General features: G+C 34.5%; 1 protein-coding gene across 4 annotated transcripts in view; it reads right to left on the bottom strand.

The window, feature by feature from the left end:
- Window positions 1–19,216, bottom strand: part of NOX4 (NADPH oxidase 4) — a 163,209-nt gene that overhangs the window by 73,208 nt on the left and 70,785 nt on the right. For all 4 annotated transcript variants that reach the window (XM_011938471.1, XM_011938468.1, XM_011938469.1 and 1 more), the window contains 3 exons: window positions 4,000–4,216; window positions 1,912–2,076; window positions 1,717–1,779 (listed from right to left, as the gene is read on the bottom strand). In XM_011938471.1, the coding sequence (XP_011793861.1) occupies window positions 1,717–1,779; window positions 1,912–2,076; window positions 4,000–4,216 (445 nt within the window). The remainder of the gene's footprint in view (window positions 1–1,716; window positions 1,780–1,911; window positions 2,077–3,999; window positions 4,217–19,216) is intronic.

The following is a 19,216-nucleotide window of genomic DNA, read 5'->3' as shown; positions in this document are numbered from 1 at the left end:
ACTAGGTATTGATGGAACATATCTCAAAATAATAAAAGCTATTTATGACAAAACCACAGCCAATATCATACTGAATGGGCAAAAACTGGAAGCATTCCCTTTGAAAACTGACACAGGACAGTGATGCCCTCTCTCACCACTCCTATTCAACATAGTGTTGGAAGTTCTGGTCAGGGAAATCTGAAGTAAATTTCTTATGAACCCAGAATTAGGCCAAATTTCTTAAATTATTTAAGTAAAGACAAACTTACTTGTATATTTTCTACCTTTTCAATTATTCCCTTCTATTTTCATGTTACCAATTTCATATATATGGGATGTATAGATGCAGACAGATGGGAACATGTTTTACAACATATATATATAACAGTTTTGCTATCTTTCTTAGGTATACATTTAAACCTGCAGTCTCTGTTCTCAATTATCTTTCTCAGAAATTGAATAAAGTCCAAATATCCATCATCAATGAGAATATTAAATAAATTACAGTACTTTCCTACTGTGGAACATTATACAGTCATTAACATGAATAAGACACGTACAGTAATATGGGAAGATGTCCATCATATGTAGTCAAGTGCAAGGAGCCAGTTACAAAACAATATGATCCAGCAAACAAATGTTAGAAACTCATGTATGCAGAAGCATATGGGAAAATATCTGGAAAGATATATGTCAAACTGTAGAGAAAAGGATTGGGAAGTGGGGAAAATTTTTTTTAAGTCTCTATTTTATTTTATATCTGTGAATTGTCTAAATATTTATAATGAGTTCATGTTATTTTTATAATAATATTAAATGATATGCTGATTAGCTGATCATATTTGATGGTCTCCATTATTTAGCTAGATGCTCCCCACCCACACGCCATTATTTACTCTATTTGATTTTTCTAATTTTACTTCCCATTCTCTCTCCCATTACACGAGATTTACCTTTTCTAAACACTGCCTGTTTTGTTTAATGCTTCCACCTCAACCCAGAGTATCTGTATTTCCCCTAAATTGCATCTCTAAAGAAAACTGTGCAAATATTAGATTTCCATATACATTAAAATTCTCCATAAAAGGAGAAAAGTAAATACTCAAGAAATTATATACATATCTATACATAGACACACACACATATATATATAGACAGATATATATATTTCTTTTTTGAGACAAGGTCTCACTGTCTTGCCCAGGCTAGAGAGCAGTGGTGTGATCAAGGCTCAGTGAAACCTCAAACATGGGGGATCAAGCAATCCTCCTGCTTCAGCCTTCCTAGTAGCTGGGACTATAGGTGTGTACCACCACACCTGGCGTTTTTTTTTTTTTTTTTTTTTTTTTTTAATTTACTGTAGAAATGGAGTCTCCCCTTATGTTGCTCAAGCTGATCTTGAAATCCTGGGCTCAAGCGGTCTTCCTGCCTTGACCTCCCAAAGTGCTGGGATTACAGGCATGAGCCACTGTGCTTGGCCTACATTTTGAATCAACAAGCTTTAATATGGTTTAATTCATTACTTCCTGAAACGTAAGGTGCCAAAAAATAATAAAGAATAGTTACCAAGTTCTTGAGCAGATAACTATTTTCCTTGTAAAAAGATGGCTTACTTAAACATCAAGAATACTATGATAGCCTTGAATACCTTTTAGAATGAGATAGGACCCACAAAAAAAGAAAAAGATGCATAGCACCCTACAAATGTGAAAAAGCAAGAGATACATTTCTTACCATTGTGAGGGTAAATGGATGATTTTCTAATGCAGATACACTGGGACAATGTAGAATAATATACTAAAAAGCAACAAACAGATAAGTTTTAAATGACCAATTAAGAATTTCAACTATCTCGATGCTATGTTTGCTAAATTTCAAAAATTACATAAGGATAAAGGCTATTTAGAAAGTTACTGACCACTGACTCACCTGACCAGGTCTTGCTTTAAAGTTTTCTTTGACCATTCGGATTTCCATGACATCTGAGGGATGACTTATGACTGAAATGATGGTGACTGGCTTATTGCTCCGGATATACCTGTAAAGTCTTTCGGCACAGTACAGGCACAAAGGTCCAGAAATCCAAAGCCAAGTCTAAGATAAATTTTTGAAAATATACTTCAAGAAATACTCATATTGTAGAAATCTACACCCAGCCCAATTGCTTATTGCATACATTACAGTAGTAGTATTTTAATTTGTATTTTAAATAAGAAAACATAATAAATGAATAAAAAATAATAGATGCTCACTATCATTCAAACAAACAAAAGTATAAAACAAAACAGAAAGTAGTATCAAGACCCTACCCTCAATGTCATGCTCTGGATGTAACTACCATGAACAAATAAGTGTATATTCTTTCCTATACCTTTCTATGCCTACAGATATGTAATATATATTAAAGAATAAAGGGGAGTTAACAATCTCAGATAAACCTGGGGATAATTTTAGAAATAAAGTAACTGTCTAAAGTTTATTAAATAAGAAAACCCTAGATTTTTAATGTACATAAAATACATGCATAATATACATACATATAATATGTATACATATGTTAAACATGTATAGCACATGTGTTTAAAAATGCACTATTCTAGACATGTTGTTTACCACTTACTTCTATATAATAAGAACATAAAACAATATTTATAATTTGGAAACCATGACAATTTTGAATATGTGCTGCATGGTTAACCCTGATCCCAGGATACGTGCAAACTTTGGGAAGTGCAGAAGCCTGTGGGGCTTACCGTTCTCCTAAAATTACACACTTTATCTCTCACATCCCTTTGAGGCCTCCACCTAAAACTTGTCTCAATGGTCACTTTTTAAAGTCTCACTTTAGTTGTTTCATATCTTCCTTCTTTCATGCAGACAGATCATGCCTCTTCTGTATATAATAACATTTAGCCCCACACTGTTATGAGTAGCATTGCAAGACAAGGTCTGCAATGTAGCAGCCTCATACCTTTGAGACAATCACTTGCCCTTTGAGTATTAGGTCCTACGTGAGCAAAACGGGAGTCACTATACCTGCCCTGTCTAATATTTGTGAATATTATGTGAAACTGAGAAAAGTTCTGAAAATTATAGAGGCTAATAGGGATCTAGAGGATTATTATTAATAATAACAAATGCAAGACTAATACACTATTCCAAAGTCATCTACAAATTCATTCTACCTTTTGACTTCTCTTTCTTCTCTTACTAATAGTGACATTTGACATCACTGTTTCCTACTTCCACTTTTTATGAAGAATAAATGGTGTAATTTGCATGGGGGCAGTTCCCACAGGCACAGAGGAAGATAGGGGTCCTTATTGAACTAATTGCTGAATACTTATGGACTTTTACCAGGAGCAAACATATTAGTCAAAGACCTGGGTTTACATGCTTGCTCTGCCACTTACTAGTTTGGAGATTTTGATCAAGGTATACACACTATTTCTTCATCAGAAAATTGAGGGTGATATTAATTACTTCAAATAGTCATTGTGAATATTGTAAGAAACATTCTGTATGTCTAATAAATGTTCTGTATTAAGCATGCGGGACATTTTAGCACAATGCCTAGCAGATAATATTAAGCATTCAATAAATTGATTTTGCTGTTTACTATTTACAATATTATACACAATATTATAATACAATAAAATAATAATTTGTGGTAGTAGTGGTAGATTTTTTTTTACTACTATTTTTATTATTCAATCAGCTTCTCTCAACTAATGGGAAAAATATTTGTCATCTCTTGACTGCAAGCACCAGTGCTGTCGTATGCAAAGGTCATATGGTCAGTTAAGCAGAAATGTTATATATCCTCTAATATCATAGATCTTTTGCATTGAACTGTCAGGTACCTGTAATGGAATAATAGATACTAACTTACTGTTGAAACATCCTGAAATATCCTATTATGCATGAACATATAGCTTGAAAAACATGTTTATATGTGATGTTGATCAGTCAAATGGAAATAAACTTTGTGGAGATCAAACACAAAATTAATCTGACCTGTGGAAAATTAGCTTGGAATCTGGGCTCTTCCATACAAATCTTCACAAATGTGTTCTGGGTAAACTCTTCTGGTTTTGAAAATTCTTCAGGGAAAGGTTCATGAAAATGTTCTGAGAAATATTCTGGTAAAGAAATATTCTGAGAGCTGGTTCGGTTAAGATTGATGCAGCCGGGAGGGTGGGTATCTAAATTAGTTTGATACTTCAGCAGCCCTCTAAAATTAAATTTAAAACAAACAAACAGAGAAATGAAAAGATTTGAGATCAGGGGACACGGTAAAAGAAAATAATGGTTTTTATTTTTATTTTTTTTTTCCGAATTTTACACAGCTTTTATCTAAAAAGTGTTGCTTATGTTTTATGTTAAGGAGAAATTGAAAAATCTTAAAATATTTTAAGAAATTCTTTTCTATAGGACTAAAACAAAAATGTTGGCCCTCCAAACAAATGCTATAAATATATGGTAGAGAAGAATACATGCAGTCTCTCCAAGCATTACTGAATTTGACGGCCTTTACTTCAAGACTATTAGGCATTCATACAATCGCATGCAAGCTTTCACTTCAATAAACAGTGTAATGATGAATTTTTTGCTAGATCTCCAAACATAAGGGAAAAACACAGGGATCATATTTAACTTGGCCAAGCCTGGATAAAACAAGACTTGCTGATTTGCAGAGAAATGTTAAACAGAAATAACTGGAACTGGAAGTTTGTCTCTCTTATGGTCTGAAAACCATGTATATACAGCAATCAGTCCCTAAATCTGCTCACTTTTCAACTTCTCCATAGACAGAACCACATAAAAAGTTCAAACTGATAAATCACGCAGGAGAACCCACACCATAAAAATCTTATTCTGATTGTTTATTATTTTGTTAGAAACCAAGACAGACCATTCAACTTTCTGTGTTCTGCTTCTCTTATCAAGAACTTGTTAGCATCTATCTCATAGGGATAATCCATAAAATGACAGATTGTACAGAGCATCAACAAGATCACTGCTGCATAAGCAAATATTGTATGACAAAGTAAGATTTGGAAATGCTTGAAATTTTTGCAGTGTATTTTATTATTTTAAAGAATACTGAGGAAAAATGTATTTCCAAATTATCTGTTCTTGGTTGGCTTACAGTGCGTGATTTTTAAATTATCCTTCAGGCTCCCAAATACTTAATTTTAGTAGCTTAATCACTGGAGGTCAGGAGTTCGAGACCAGCCTGACCAACATGGAGAAACCCTGTTTCTACTAAAAAACATACACAATTAGGGTGTGGTGGTGCATGCCTGTAATCCCAGCTACTTGGGAGGCTGAGGCAGGAGAATTGCTTGAACCCAGGAGGTGGAGGTTGCGGTGAGCCCAAGATTGCACCATTGCATTCCAGTTTGGGCAACAAGAGCGAAACTCTGCCTCAAAAAAAAAAAAGAAAAAAAGAAAAAGAAAAAAAGTATATTTTTAAGTATGTCATAGCTATGATGCTTTTACAAAAATAGTATTTTTAAACAAAAACTACATAATTGTACTAACAGATCCATATATGAAGGTTAGGAAAGCAATGACCAAGCCAGTCTCTGGTGGTATTCACTATCTCCTCGTCTTGATTACTTTCCTTTCTTCCCTCTTTGCTTATGCTCACTTCCTTTTTTAAATTTTATTTTCTTCCTTAAAACTAGTCATCATGAAGTCATTAGGGAGCATGCAGTACATGTCAGGGGCATGCATTACATGACACAATAGTAGACCACACACACACATACTTTTTTAAAAAGGCAATACAGTAGATATTGCCTATGTATGAGATAAATTGATAAATATTATACAAATATGAGACAAATTTTTGTCACTAATCATTTACAAGTTTCCAGTCACACAATACAGTTGCTGGGATATTATACTTAGACAGCCTATGAATTTGATTCAGCTTTCTTTACATTAATAATTTAGCCAAACCTTTTGTTCCTATTGACCATCTGAAGGATAGTGACTGACAGTTAAGTAGGTAAAAAACCCCAAGCATTTATTCTACTGGCCAAAAGTTGAACAGACATGAGCATAATGCACTTAGCACTACGCCAATGGTTCTTCAGAATTCAACAAAGTCAAATCTGGTTCCTAACACTCCAGAAACTCATGATCTAGTTTGGAAGATATCTTCGAAGAAGCTGAACATAAGTGAAACTACAGATAGTAACTGGAGCAGTGTTTTAATACAGTTTAAAACACCAGGTCTAGCCCAGAGAAATTTATATACATTTTACATTATCCTCACAAAAACTGCATGAACTAGGGTTATTATTCCCATTTTAAAATGTAAAAATTAAAGTATTTTAAAAGATGAAATAATACCCCAGGGTCACACAGCTGATAAGCAGCAGGTCAAGATTTGAATTCAGATCTGATTCAAATTCTATGCTCTTCACCTCTCATGATACATGACATTAGTTCACTGAATCCTCACAACATAACTCTGAGAAAGGTAAGGAAAGGGGAAGATTAATACTTGCTAAGAAAGTATCACATCAGTAATCTTTAGAACATCTGCTTCTCATTTAAACTTCAAAACAAAATAATCATACAAGGTAAGCATTTTTATTTCTATTACACAGATGAGAAACCTAATGCTTTCATTTAGGTAACAGATTAACTAAGTATAGTCAAAGCATAGGATTCAGAAACCTACCTAGCTTACTCCATGCCCCTATGTCACGCAAAGCAAATCAGATGGTTAAAGAGGTAGACATTGTAAAGGGGTTCAAAATAAACAAAAGTCAGATTGTGTGTGTGTGTGTGTGTGCGTGTGTGTGTGTGTGTTGGAATGGGGCTGCTTATAATTTAGGGTCCTAACACTAGGCAAATAAATGTCATTAATCCCTTCTCCTGTCATAATAACATTCCAGTGGACATAACTCTACCATGTTCTAGGTCCTTAGAGTAATGAATGTTGTTACTATACAGTAAAGTTCTTCAGGTCAGCCCAATCAAACAGTGGTGCTGTTCTTGGCACATAAAGTGGCACGTATTATTCTAAAATTCCTTTTAATTTTGAGAGCTTTGTGTTATTTTAAGCTACACTCAAGCTAAATAGCATAGGCTATCTCTGTCTTTAAAACCCATTAAAATTGTCCTTACTTTGTCTTCTTTTTTTACTTTCAGATTTCAAGCTTTATTTCAAGACTATAGTAATAAAAACAATATGGTAGATGCATAAAAACACAAAAAAAAAAACAGAATAGAGAGCTCAGATTACTTTGGCTTAGTTGTAATTGTTGCCACCAAAGAAATATGGATAAGATCCAAAAACAGACAATGATAAAAAAAAAAAAAAATCATTCATCAAAAAAACTCAAGTATGACATCCCAGGTCATTTGGCTCTAATTAGGTGGTGAGGGTACTGAAAGCTCAATGGAAGGCAGGTTTTTAACTCAGTATTGAAAGGCCATATACCAGTAAAAAAATTGTATGGTAAAGTTCAGTGGCCTCAGATTGGGAGTACTTAAATATCTCCCAACACAATAATGTCAGTCAGTGGCAGAGCTGGGACTGAAAGCCCAGTTAGTCTGAATCCAAAGTCCATGCTCCTTCCTCTGTACCAGGCATATTCACCTTGCAGAATATCCACATTACTTTATGGACAATCTTTAAATTGAAGACCAATGTACATATTGAGCAAAATTGGATGGCTTTATATGGCTATAGACTTAGAAAAGGAGGGAGTATATTTTATCAAACCAATAATTTTATGTGTTATGTTCAAGCTCAATTGAATGCAGTAACTTAATTTTTCATTGTATGAATAAAGAATAAAAGTGCTCATTTCTTTGATATTAGTGCAGAATTTCTTAGAAGTCTTACATTTGAAGGCCATTACAACAATCTTTTTCTAAAGAATATTGAATAGGAATGTAGACTAGATATTATGGATATTTGGATTGATAGAAAAAAATCTGATATTATCTCTCTAATGCATTTACTTCACTGTGGCCACATTTATTAAAATTTGAGGGATGTGTTCTATATGATTTTATGGTGTTTTAAATTCCTGATATCGTTATTTATTTTAGATGCATGCCTTTCTTTAAAATAGAATGCAATCTTCTCAAATGTAACAGAACCCACCTAAGATAACACAAAGCTCTGTGTCTGTTTGCCAAACAATCTTGATCCTGCTTCTTGTCCGACACCACCACTGTAATATACCTCTCTAGACATATTATTTTATTAATTTTGGAACATTATTAGTTTCAATATTACGGTCACTGTCTTCAAAGGCATGCACAATCTAGAGTAGCATTGTCCAATAGAGTTTTCTGTGATAGTGGAAATGGTCTAAGTCTCTGATCACCAACATAGTAACTATTAGAGAAAAGTGGGCTATTGAGCAATTGAAATGTGGCTAGTACAGGTGAAGAACTGAACTCTTAATACTATTTCACTTTAATTTAAATTGAATAGCCACAGCACAGATATAATGGGTCAAATCAGACATAAAACCAAAAATAATAATTAAAAAGGGCAAAATGATTAATGCCATATAAACATATGATAACCTCTTGAGAGTACAGATGGGTAATTAACTTTGATTATAAAATTCCAGAAAGACTTCAGAGAGAAGAAGGCAACTGAAGGATGTGGAGATTCCAGGGGTTAGAGAATAGGAGAATCACATTCCAATATGAGGAAGCCAGATGCACAAAGGTACTTGGTTTATTCCTGAATTAGTAGAATTTTATGCATTTATCCCTTATACATTCACACTCACTGCCAAACCTTAGCATCCCTCTAATACCTTTCTTGCACATAATAGATCTCTAATGCATTTCTAGTGAATGGATTTTAAAAGCAAACAATAAACACATAATTTGTTTTAATACAGCAAGTGCATGTAGGAATCAAAAAGAGAGCATTCTTGTATGTATTGTTGTAGCTTTCATAAATAAATGCTAAATAACTTTAAGGCAAAAAACAAGAAGGGAAAAAGGCATTCGTGAATGGTAAACTGAGAGTCTTGCCAAGTTATAATGACACGGCGAGGGATGAGGAAAGGAGGTGCACAGACTATGTGGAAATATAAGTGTTTATTATTAATTTTTTAAGTTTCATTGTATGATGTTCCAAGGAGAAATTTTGAAGTATCTGTGAAATGTCTAGTGTTCTCCTATCATGAGAAATAAAGGATTTTATGGGGTTCCAAAATTGTTTCTGCACTCATAAGGATCTTAACATGTGCTATCAACATTCAACCATGTTTCAAAGTTATAGGTTTCTTTTTTTCCCCTTGTTTCCCTCAAGAGGCATTAGAGTTATCCTATCTGGGATTTTTGTTTGTTTGTTTTGCTTTCTGTTTGTTTCTTTGTTTTTAATATCCAGCTGTGACAAAGTTACATGAAATAATACAATACGTTACATGAATCCTACTAAGTAACAACATGATTTTATGACAATCAAAACATGATTTTATGGCAAAAGATAAATATTACAAAATACCACACCTGACCAAAGGACAATCACAGAATCATCCCTACTTTAATTTCATGTTAAAAATATTCCACAAATACAGTATCACTTATGTGACCTTTGTATTTGTGATATTTTAATCTATTTTTAAGGAGGAGAAAAAAATTCTTGTCCCCTAGGGACCTACTTTTTTCCTAATATTCCATCACATGAATTTTTTTCTTTATGGTAAAAATATATATTGATTCTGGCAGCTATTTTTACTTCGATTCAAGTACAAAGAAAGAGTTTAATTCAAAAAAATAAAACCAAATTGTATATTTTAAAATTTATTGCAGTTCTCTAACTTCTGTGGACTCCACTAGAATGTACACTTCTTAAAGTCAAGGGTTTATCCTGCTCCATTGTTATTTTTCTAGTGCCTAAAACAGTGTTTATAACTTACAATAAGTGCTCAATAAATATTCGTTGATTAACTTAGTGACCAGAAGTGTATAAACAATTTTTGTCGTGATTGTTGTTGAAATACGTGATTGGGGAGTCATCTGGTTTTAACAGATATTTGAGCTCATTTTCAACCTTCAAAAAGGAGGTCTATATTTTAGAAAATGGCATGTAGTAACATGACAGTTATTAAGTAACAGACAGTAACATTAAGTAACAGACAATGATCAAGAGAGTCAAGTCTACTTGTTAGGTGCATTTAGAAGTAGAGTGCTTTCCTAAACTAAAAATCCAGTGTGCTTCAGGAAATCCTAAGCATCTGGGTACCCACGCTACCAAAGCTTTTACTCCCACCCCACTTTGTTTATCTGGCCTAACAGAGTTCTTGCCTCTGCCTTCTTTCCTGGCTCTTGCCTCTGATAGCTAAGAGAACTGCTATCTGCAGCTTAACCACAGCAGGAATTGTGTCTGGCTCTTACCGGTGGGCTTGTCCAAGCTTACAGGATAGGGATAACATAATGTGTTTGTAATCTGTGCAGGTGCACTGGACCTTGCTCTTTAGAAAGACCCTGCTATTGGTTTATTGCTCTGTTGTCATCATCTCCAAATGCTTAATAATTTTTTGATCAAGGAATCCCACATTTCATTTTGCAGTGGGCCCCTCAAATTAAGAGACTGATTCTTCCACAATATCTCTGCAGCTGACTAATGTATAGTCTAGGGTCTTAAGGGCTTAGGCTCAACATTTATAACTTCCTTGAGTACCTGAAGTAAAATAGGTCATTCCCCTAAGTCTCCTTAACTGAAAGAGAAATTGTACCTGTTCCTCTCTACTTCACAGGTATATAGAGGGAAGAGCTTTGACCCCTTGCAAAGAAAAATAAAGTAAGCAACCATTGCTTCTTAGTATTTCCTCAGCTTTCACACTTTACTAAAATGACAGTGGAGGATAAAATAATTATTTCATGTTTCAGAAAAACAGTACTGTACTGAAAATGTTTCTTAAAATAAATACAGTCCTTTTCCTTCTCCTTTCCTCCAACTTTCTCACCTTATAATTCCAGCTGTAAACACTTGCTAATATAAAAAATTTCTCTGGAGAAAAACTGAGATAAAAATTATTTGAAAAAGTATTTGGTCTAAGGTTCAACATGTCTGTCTCCAAAACTGGGGAAAAAATAAACTCGCAGTTTGGAAGTTTAAAAAAATCCATTAATATATACAACTTATAGCTTAAATGACTTCATGTACATAAAAATGCTCTCTACATTCTATATCTAAGTATATAAGTAGACATATATACATATAAACTATAGAACTATAAGGCATCTTTAATGGGAGAAAATATCACATGACCTCGATCCCTACTACCAACTGGCTTACAGCATAAAATACCAGCAAATGTGAATAAACGATAAGATCTTAGCCCATAATTACTATAGAGAAATACTACTTTTTACATAAAATTAAGAAATCCAATGAACAAAGAATTGGAAGTTGGCAAACAAAATTGGAAGTTGGCAAACAAAACTGGATGTTGGCAAACAAAAGATATAAAAGTAAAAAAAAACTTTATATAGGACATTGTATTTATTAACATATGGAAAATATGTAAATACTATGGAGGAGAAGAATTTGGATTCCATCTAAGAGAGATCTAATTATTCAATAATATTTTTCACCTCATATATTTAAGTGAAAAATTGAAGAACTAAAAAGTGAAATAAAACAAATCAGGAGAGCTGAGGCTGAGCATGCTGGCTCATGCCTGTAAACCCAGCACTTAGAGGTTGAGGTGGGAGGATCACTTGAGGCCAGACTTTTCAGACCAGCCTGAGCAACACAGAAAGACCATGTCTCAAATAATAATAATAATAATAATAATAGGCATGGATCTTTTTTACTTTCAGAAGTTTTAGCCGCAGAGATACACAAAGACCCCCAACAAAACTGTGCCAGTCTACAATATAGTCAAAATAGTCAAGATTTAAAAGCTAATTCCTCTGACATGGGAATCAATATACTAACTGCCATAATAACTAATTACCTAGATAAGACTAAATATAAACGGTAGTTACAAAATGACAGTCCATGTTATAGTTAAACAAGTTTAGAGATTATCCTTTATTGTCATCTGTAATGCTTTGATACTTAAGGAAAATTGGAAGAGCCTAGAAGGACAACACATTCCTAGCTTAAACTAATTAATGCAATTCAGCTTCATCCAGTAAATATTGAGTGAGTGATATGTGAAAGGGATTCCCTGCATAAAGATGGATAATAAACACTCCTATCTCCAAAACCACTATAGTTTACCTAGGACATGGCACCATGTTCTATTTTCTTTTTCTTTTTGGGGTTGGAACTCACAGATACATAAGGAGGTTAGGGAGAAGAGAACTCAGTGTTGCCCTACCACAATTAAAGCAACACCAGGAAGAACTCAGCCAGAGCCCACAGAGGGAGCATTTAGACCCAGTTCTAGCCTAAAAGGAATTACTCATTCTGGTAGTCAAAACCTAAGTCCCAGCAAGCCTTGTCATTTTGGGTTAAAGTGCTCTGGGACTGTAAATAAACTTGAAAGGCAGTCTAGGTCTAAAGGACAAAAATTCCTTGCAAGTCCTGGTGCTGTGCAGGGCTCACAGCCAGTGATGTGGGGGGCACACATCCCAGTGAGACTCTAGCCAGAGCAGCCAAGAGAGTGCTTGCACCACCTCTCTACCAAGCCCAAACAACACAGCTCACAGCTCTGGGAGAGACCTCTTCCTTCTGCTTGAAGAGAGGAGAGGGACGAATAAAGAGGACTTTGTCCTGCCTCTTAGATACTAGCTCAGCCACAGTAGGATAGGGCACTCAGCAGAGGCCTGAGGCCCTGATTCCAGGTCCTAACTGTTGAATGACATTTCTAGACACACCCCCTGGGCAAGAAAGAAACTTGCTGCCTTGAAGAGAGGAACCCAGTCCTGGCAAGATTAATCATCTTCTGACTAAAGAGCCATTGACCTTTGAATAACCAGCAGTGGTACCCAGGCAGTACTCGCCATGGGCCTTGGGTGAGATTCAGAGATGTTCTGGCTTTAGGTGTGACCCAGCAAATTCCCAGCTGTGATTGCTATGGAGAGGGACTCCTTCTGCTTGAGAAAAGGAGAGGGAAGAGTGAAGGGGACTTGTCTTGCAGGTTACATACCAATTCAGCCACAGTGGGGTAGAGCACCAAACAGGGTTCCCTGATTCCAGGCCTTGGCTCTCAGATGACATTTCTTGACCCTCCCTGTGCAAGAGGGGAATGCATTATCCTGAAGTAAAAGTCCCAGGCTGGGAAGCATTCACTACAAGCTGACTGAGGAGCCCTTGGGCCTTGAATGAACATAAGTGGTAGCTACGCAGTACCTCACTGTGGGCCTGAGGTGGGTTATATTAGTTACAAGCCTCATTGTAACCACAAATCAGAAAACATACAACAGATACACAAAAAATAGAAAAAGAAGAAATTAAGACATACCCCCAGAGAAAATCACCTTCACCCAAAGGAAGACAGGATGGAAGAAAAGAAGAAAGAGAAGACCACAAAACAATCAGAAAGCAAACAAGAATATGGCATGAGAAAGGCCATACTTATCAGCAATGACATAGAATGTCAATAGACTAAACTGTCCAATCAAAAGACATACAATGGTTGAATGGAGGAACAAAAAGACCCAGCGATCTGCTGGTTACAAGAAACACACTTCACCTATGAAGATACACACAGACTGAAAATAAACAGATGGAAAAACATATTCCATGCCAATGGAAACCAAAAAGGAAGAGGAGAAGCTATATTTAATATCAGACAAAATAGATTGCAAGACAAAAACTGTAAGAAGAGACAAAAAAAATCATATTGTGATAAAGAGGTCAATTCAGCAAGATGATATAACAACTGTAAATATTTTACACTCAAAAGTGGAGCACACAAAAATGTTAAGCAAATATTATTAGAGCTAAAGAGAGAGATAGACTTCAATATAATAACAATTGGAGATTTCAACATCCCACTTTTAGCATGGGGCCGATCTTTCAGACAGAAAATCAATAAATAAACATCAGACTTAATCTGTACTATAGACCAAATGGACCTAATAAATATTTACAGAACATTTTATCCAGTGGCTGCAGAACACATATTCTTCTCCTTAGCACATGGGTCATTCTCAAGAATCATGTTAGGCCACAAAAAAGTCTCAAAATGTTCAAAAAATTGCGATAATATCAAGCATCTTTCCTGACCACCATGGAATAGAACTAGAAATCAACAAGAGGAATTTTGGAAACTATACAAATACACAGAAATTTTACAATATGTTCCCAATAACCAGTGAGTCAATGATGAAATTACTGAGGAAATGTTAAAACTTTTTGAAATGCATAATGGAAATACAATAGAGCAGAAGAATTAAACTAGATCTCTATCTCTTCCTAAATTAAAAAAACTAAAATTGATTGAAGACTTACTCTAAGATCTGAAACTATGAAATCTCTAAAAGAAAACACTGGGGAAACTCTCCAAGAGACTGGACTGGGCAAAGATTTCTTGAGTAATATCCCAGAAGCACAGACAATCAAAGCAAAAATGAACAAATGGAATTACATCAAGTTAAAGAGCTTCTGCACAGCAAAGGATACAATCAACAAAGTAAAGATCTAACTCAAAGAATGGAGGAAAATATTTCCAAACTATCCATCTGACAAGGGATTAATAACCAAAATATATAAATAACTCAAACATCTCTATAAGAAAAAAATCTAATAATTGGATTTAAAATAGGCACAATACCTAAATTGACATTTTTCAAAAGACATACAAATGGCAAACAGGTATATGAAAAGCTGCTCAACAACACATCATCAGATAAATGCAAAGTAAAACTACAATGTGATATTATCTCACCACAGTTAAAATGACTTATATTAAAAACACAGGCAACAACAAATACTGACGAGAATGTGGAGAAAAGGGAACCCTCATACACTGTTGGTGGGAATGTAAGTTAGTATAACCCTTATGGAGAAAAGTTTGGAAGTTCCTCAAAAAACTAAAAACAGAACTAATATATGATCCAGCAATCCCATTGCTAGGTATATACCCAAAAGAAAAGAAATCAGTATTTGAAGAGATATCTGCAATTGCATATTTATTGCAGCACTATTCACAATAGCCAAGATTTGGAAGCAATCTAAGTGTCCATCAACAGATGAATGGATAAAGAAAATGTGCTACATATAGCAATGGTGTACTATTCAGCCACAAAAAGTAGGAGATCCTCTCATTTTCAATGATGTGGGTGGAAATGGAGGTCACTGTGTTAAGTGAAATAATCAAGGCACAGAAAGACAAACTTCACATGTTCTCACTTATTGGTGGGAGCTAAAAATGAAAACTGAACACATGAAGATAGAGAGTAGAATGATGATTACCAGAGGTTGAGAATGAGATGGGGAGAAGTGGGGATGGTTATTGGTTACAAAAATATAATTAGATGACTACAGTCAATGATAATGTATTGTACATTAAAAAATAATGAAAACAGTACAATTCGATTGTATGTAACACAAAGAGAAGATAAATATTTGAGATTATGAATATTTCATGTATGCAAATGTTATCATTACACATTGTATGGCTGTATCAAAATATCTCATGTATCCCATAAACATACACACCTACTATGTATTCACAAAAATTAAAAATAGAAAAGTTTTTTAAATGGAGAACATTATATAGACAACAATAAAAATATGTGTATATATATATGTGTGTGTACATAGTGTCAGTTTTATGCACAATAGCTAATATTTTTCTTCTAATAGGTCTGGGAAATACAATTATTTTTCTTTATTTCTAGAAAACTGATTTGTCCAAGATTACATTAGTGATTTTCTAGGAATCAATCCTGTTTCTTCACTATTATAACACAGGGCATTTGTTTCACTATATTTAAAGTCAAAATACCAAAATGTGTGGGATAGCAAAACTATGGTAATTCACAAATTGCATGCTTACTCGAGTTTGTTTATGTTTTTACTTTGGAATTCCATTATGAAATTCATCCCTCATATTTGAATAATAACTTGACGGGTAATCTAATATTTAGAGAAAATTTATGGCAAAATTCTAAAAGGTATGGGTTTTTGAAATCTGTGGACTTAATTGATTTTTCTATATGATGAATAATGTCCTTTCCCCATTGCCTTCTTTGCTATGTTTTGACTTAATCCTTTTATAAAGACACTCTGGCAATAAAATACTGATAAGAATATCTCTTCCACAGCAGTTTTATCTGCTCCAGTCTAAATCCTAGTCTTCTTCACTGTTATTTTCAAGTTACATGGAAGAATTCTGGCAAGTAAAGTATCACATAAATATAACTTTATTATTAGATTTATTATAAAGTGATTACATTATATTATAAAGTTATTATATTATTATGTATCTTAACAAGGTCAAACATTTTAGGAAACATTTATAAGGCAGCACCATAAAGAAGGCATGTACTTCTTACTTCATTTTCTCGGAGCTAGGTAGATTTCACCTTCAAAACTTTGAACTCTATATAACCTGGATCAAAACTGAACTTTATATTCAAAACAGGCAAACATATATGTATATATACCCACCAACTTACATAGATAAATAGAAAAATATATCCCAGATTTTTACATGACATAAATATTTTTCATTCATAAGCAAGGGTACTTTCTAAATGATGAATAAATAATTCAATAATTCAAGAAAAGGGTAGAAGTTAAATTCAGGGGTCAAACTTCATGGGCTCAATCTTAGTTTTTTCAGGTATTAGCTGTGTGGCTTTGGACAGTTACTTTGATTTAATATTTTACGTTTTAACTCCCCATCTGTAAAATAGAAATGATAGAAGAACTTATAGTTCTGTGTGTATTAAAAACAAAAAACGAATGTCTGTGTGTGCACGCGCGTGCGCATGTGTGTGTGTGTATAAAGTGCTAAGAATAGTCCCTTTCACATATTCAACATTTCTCAAACTAGGGAATCGTTATGAATAGTATAATTATTATCCTCTAAAATGATAATGCAATTATTAAGTTGTTCATTATATTTGTCAAGTTCTCTTTCCAGTAACCTTCATGGGAGAAAAAAAAATGACCCAGTGGCTTTTATTTTTCCCATAATCCAGTGGTGGGATCCAACTCTAAATGAAACTTAAGCAGGCTATATAAAATGTGTCAATGTGATATTAGCTATTATAGCTCTTTGGTTAAAATCTAGCTTTAAAAACTTCAGTTCCAAACTTTTTAAAATTTTGTTTTACCACACAAACTTTAGGGTGTCTAATGAAAGTTGAGAAACCTTCTTTTATACAAAAATGTACATATGTGTCTCAAAATTAAACATATACTTAAATACGCAGATATATGTGTGTATGTATTTCAGGAATTAATGAATCCCTGAATCCATTCAATGATTCCTAGGGATTGTGTAGCCACGTTAAAAATTCCTGTCCTACGGAAGGAGAAGTAGAATTTTATGGTAGAAATAATGGGCACCAAACTGATAACGAGTATGCTAGAATCATTAGAAACTAGGCATCTAGGAAGTATTAGAACACGTCATCTGTATCAGTGACAGAGAGTTTATAAAAGATTTTAACCACTGTCCTGAACACCCAAATCCTCAGCCTTCTAATGACCATGGTAATGAACATCTAATTACAATTTCTAAAGTGAGACAAAGCTAGGCAAAGCTATAGTGTGTATTATTTGAAGGTTCTGTTTCTCAAATACGCATGCAGAGCCCCTATTCAAGGTAAGGACTCCTCTTGTGGCTCTAGCTCAAACTCTACATTAAAACAGTGCATTAGCCTCTCTTAAAACTTCTCCCACTGCCTCAGAGCAGGTAGGATGCCTATATGACCTGGTCTTTATATAGCCAATGCTGAATTATCAATAGCATCCCCATTCGTTCTCAAAAGTATCTGGTTTGCACAACAAATTACGTAGTCACTGCAAATGTACAGGCAAGAAATGAGAAACTGAAAAGAATGTAGAGGAAAGTAAAAGTTTTCTTCCTCAGTGCTAGAATAGGATTGTTTAAAATACAACTAGGGGGCCTTCTATTCGAAATGTAACGTGAGTTTCTAAGAGGAGCAAGTGCCTCCCACCAGTAGTAAGATGACCAAACCTTTCCCTGTACCACATCAGTGTGAGTGAAGGGAGACTTCCGTGAAAGTGGCTTCTAAAAGAGAAGATACTTGGGAATCAGCAATTCTTAATGCTTCATTATATTGCATAAATATCTCTATCCCCTAACAGTATTTCCTTAATATCCTCCTCCTGAGGCCCGAGGCCATAATAGAGGGAGGTTATTTCCCAGTCAGCACAATAAGCCAACCCCCACAATATGTTTCTAACCCTGGTTAACGTCTTGTGTCTAAACTCCTGTGATGCTCCCTATTAAACTACCTGCCTGTGACACTGCCTGGGGTTCATTAATGCCACTGTTGACAAAGTCTGCCCACTGTGTTCCTCTGGCATAAAGAATAAATGTTTTTAGAAACATGCACATAAAAATACTCCTTTTAGATTTCCTAGGAAAAAAAAATGATTCAAGTAGAATATAAATCATGCTCTATGATTAACTCTTGCTAACAAGTAGTACCAAATGGCAAGAGCTCTGCTTAAAAGAATACTCCAGGTATCATTCACATAATAAAAATGATCTGAGAAGAGCAGCAGAGTTAGCACAACAAATATTTACACTATTAATGTGCTGTCATTGCCATCCAAACATTTGAGGAGGACCTTCCCCTCTATCATTTCCAGAATTATCACACTATAGTCTCTCTCCCTCACTTAAATAAAGACATAAAATACAATCACCACCCACACAGCACTCTCCAAGCTAAAGCCAGTGGGAGTGTTGACTATGGTAAGATTGCAGACATTATGGTGCCAAATCTCATTTACAATGCATTCGCTCCACATTTCTTTGAAAGGAGCTGGGTTAGGCTCTTAAGCAGAGGCTCTGTGACATTCATAGTTTATTTTCCCTCCAATATCCTTTTTATCAGTAAGCAAGAATAGCAGTATGAATCTCCTTCTAATGAGTTTTTCAAAAGAAAATGAGGAAAGAAATAGCCAGTTCTATACATATTTGGAAAGAGGAAATGGTTTTGTTTTGTTTTCACCAGGTATCTTAGGAATTGAATATCTTCAATGCAGCACACCAACAGCAACCTCCTAAAAAGGTATATTAAAAATTAAAGCAAAAAATTCCTCAGGAGGAAGGCTTGTTTTGCA

The sequence above is a fragment of the Colobus angolensis genome, unplaced genomic scaffold (genome assembly GCF_000951035.1).
Source record: "Colobus angolensis palliatus isolate OR3802 unplaced genomic scaffold, Cang.pa_1.0 Scaffold174, whole genome shotgun sequence".
NCBI lineage: Eukaryota > Metazoa > Chordata > Mammalia > Primates > Cercopithecidae > Colobus > Colobus angolensis.
The sequence above is the reverse complement of the archived record's forward strand: the minus strand, read 5'-3'. Positions and strand labels throughout refer to the sequence as shown.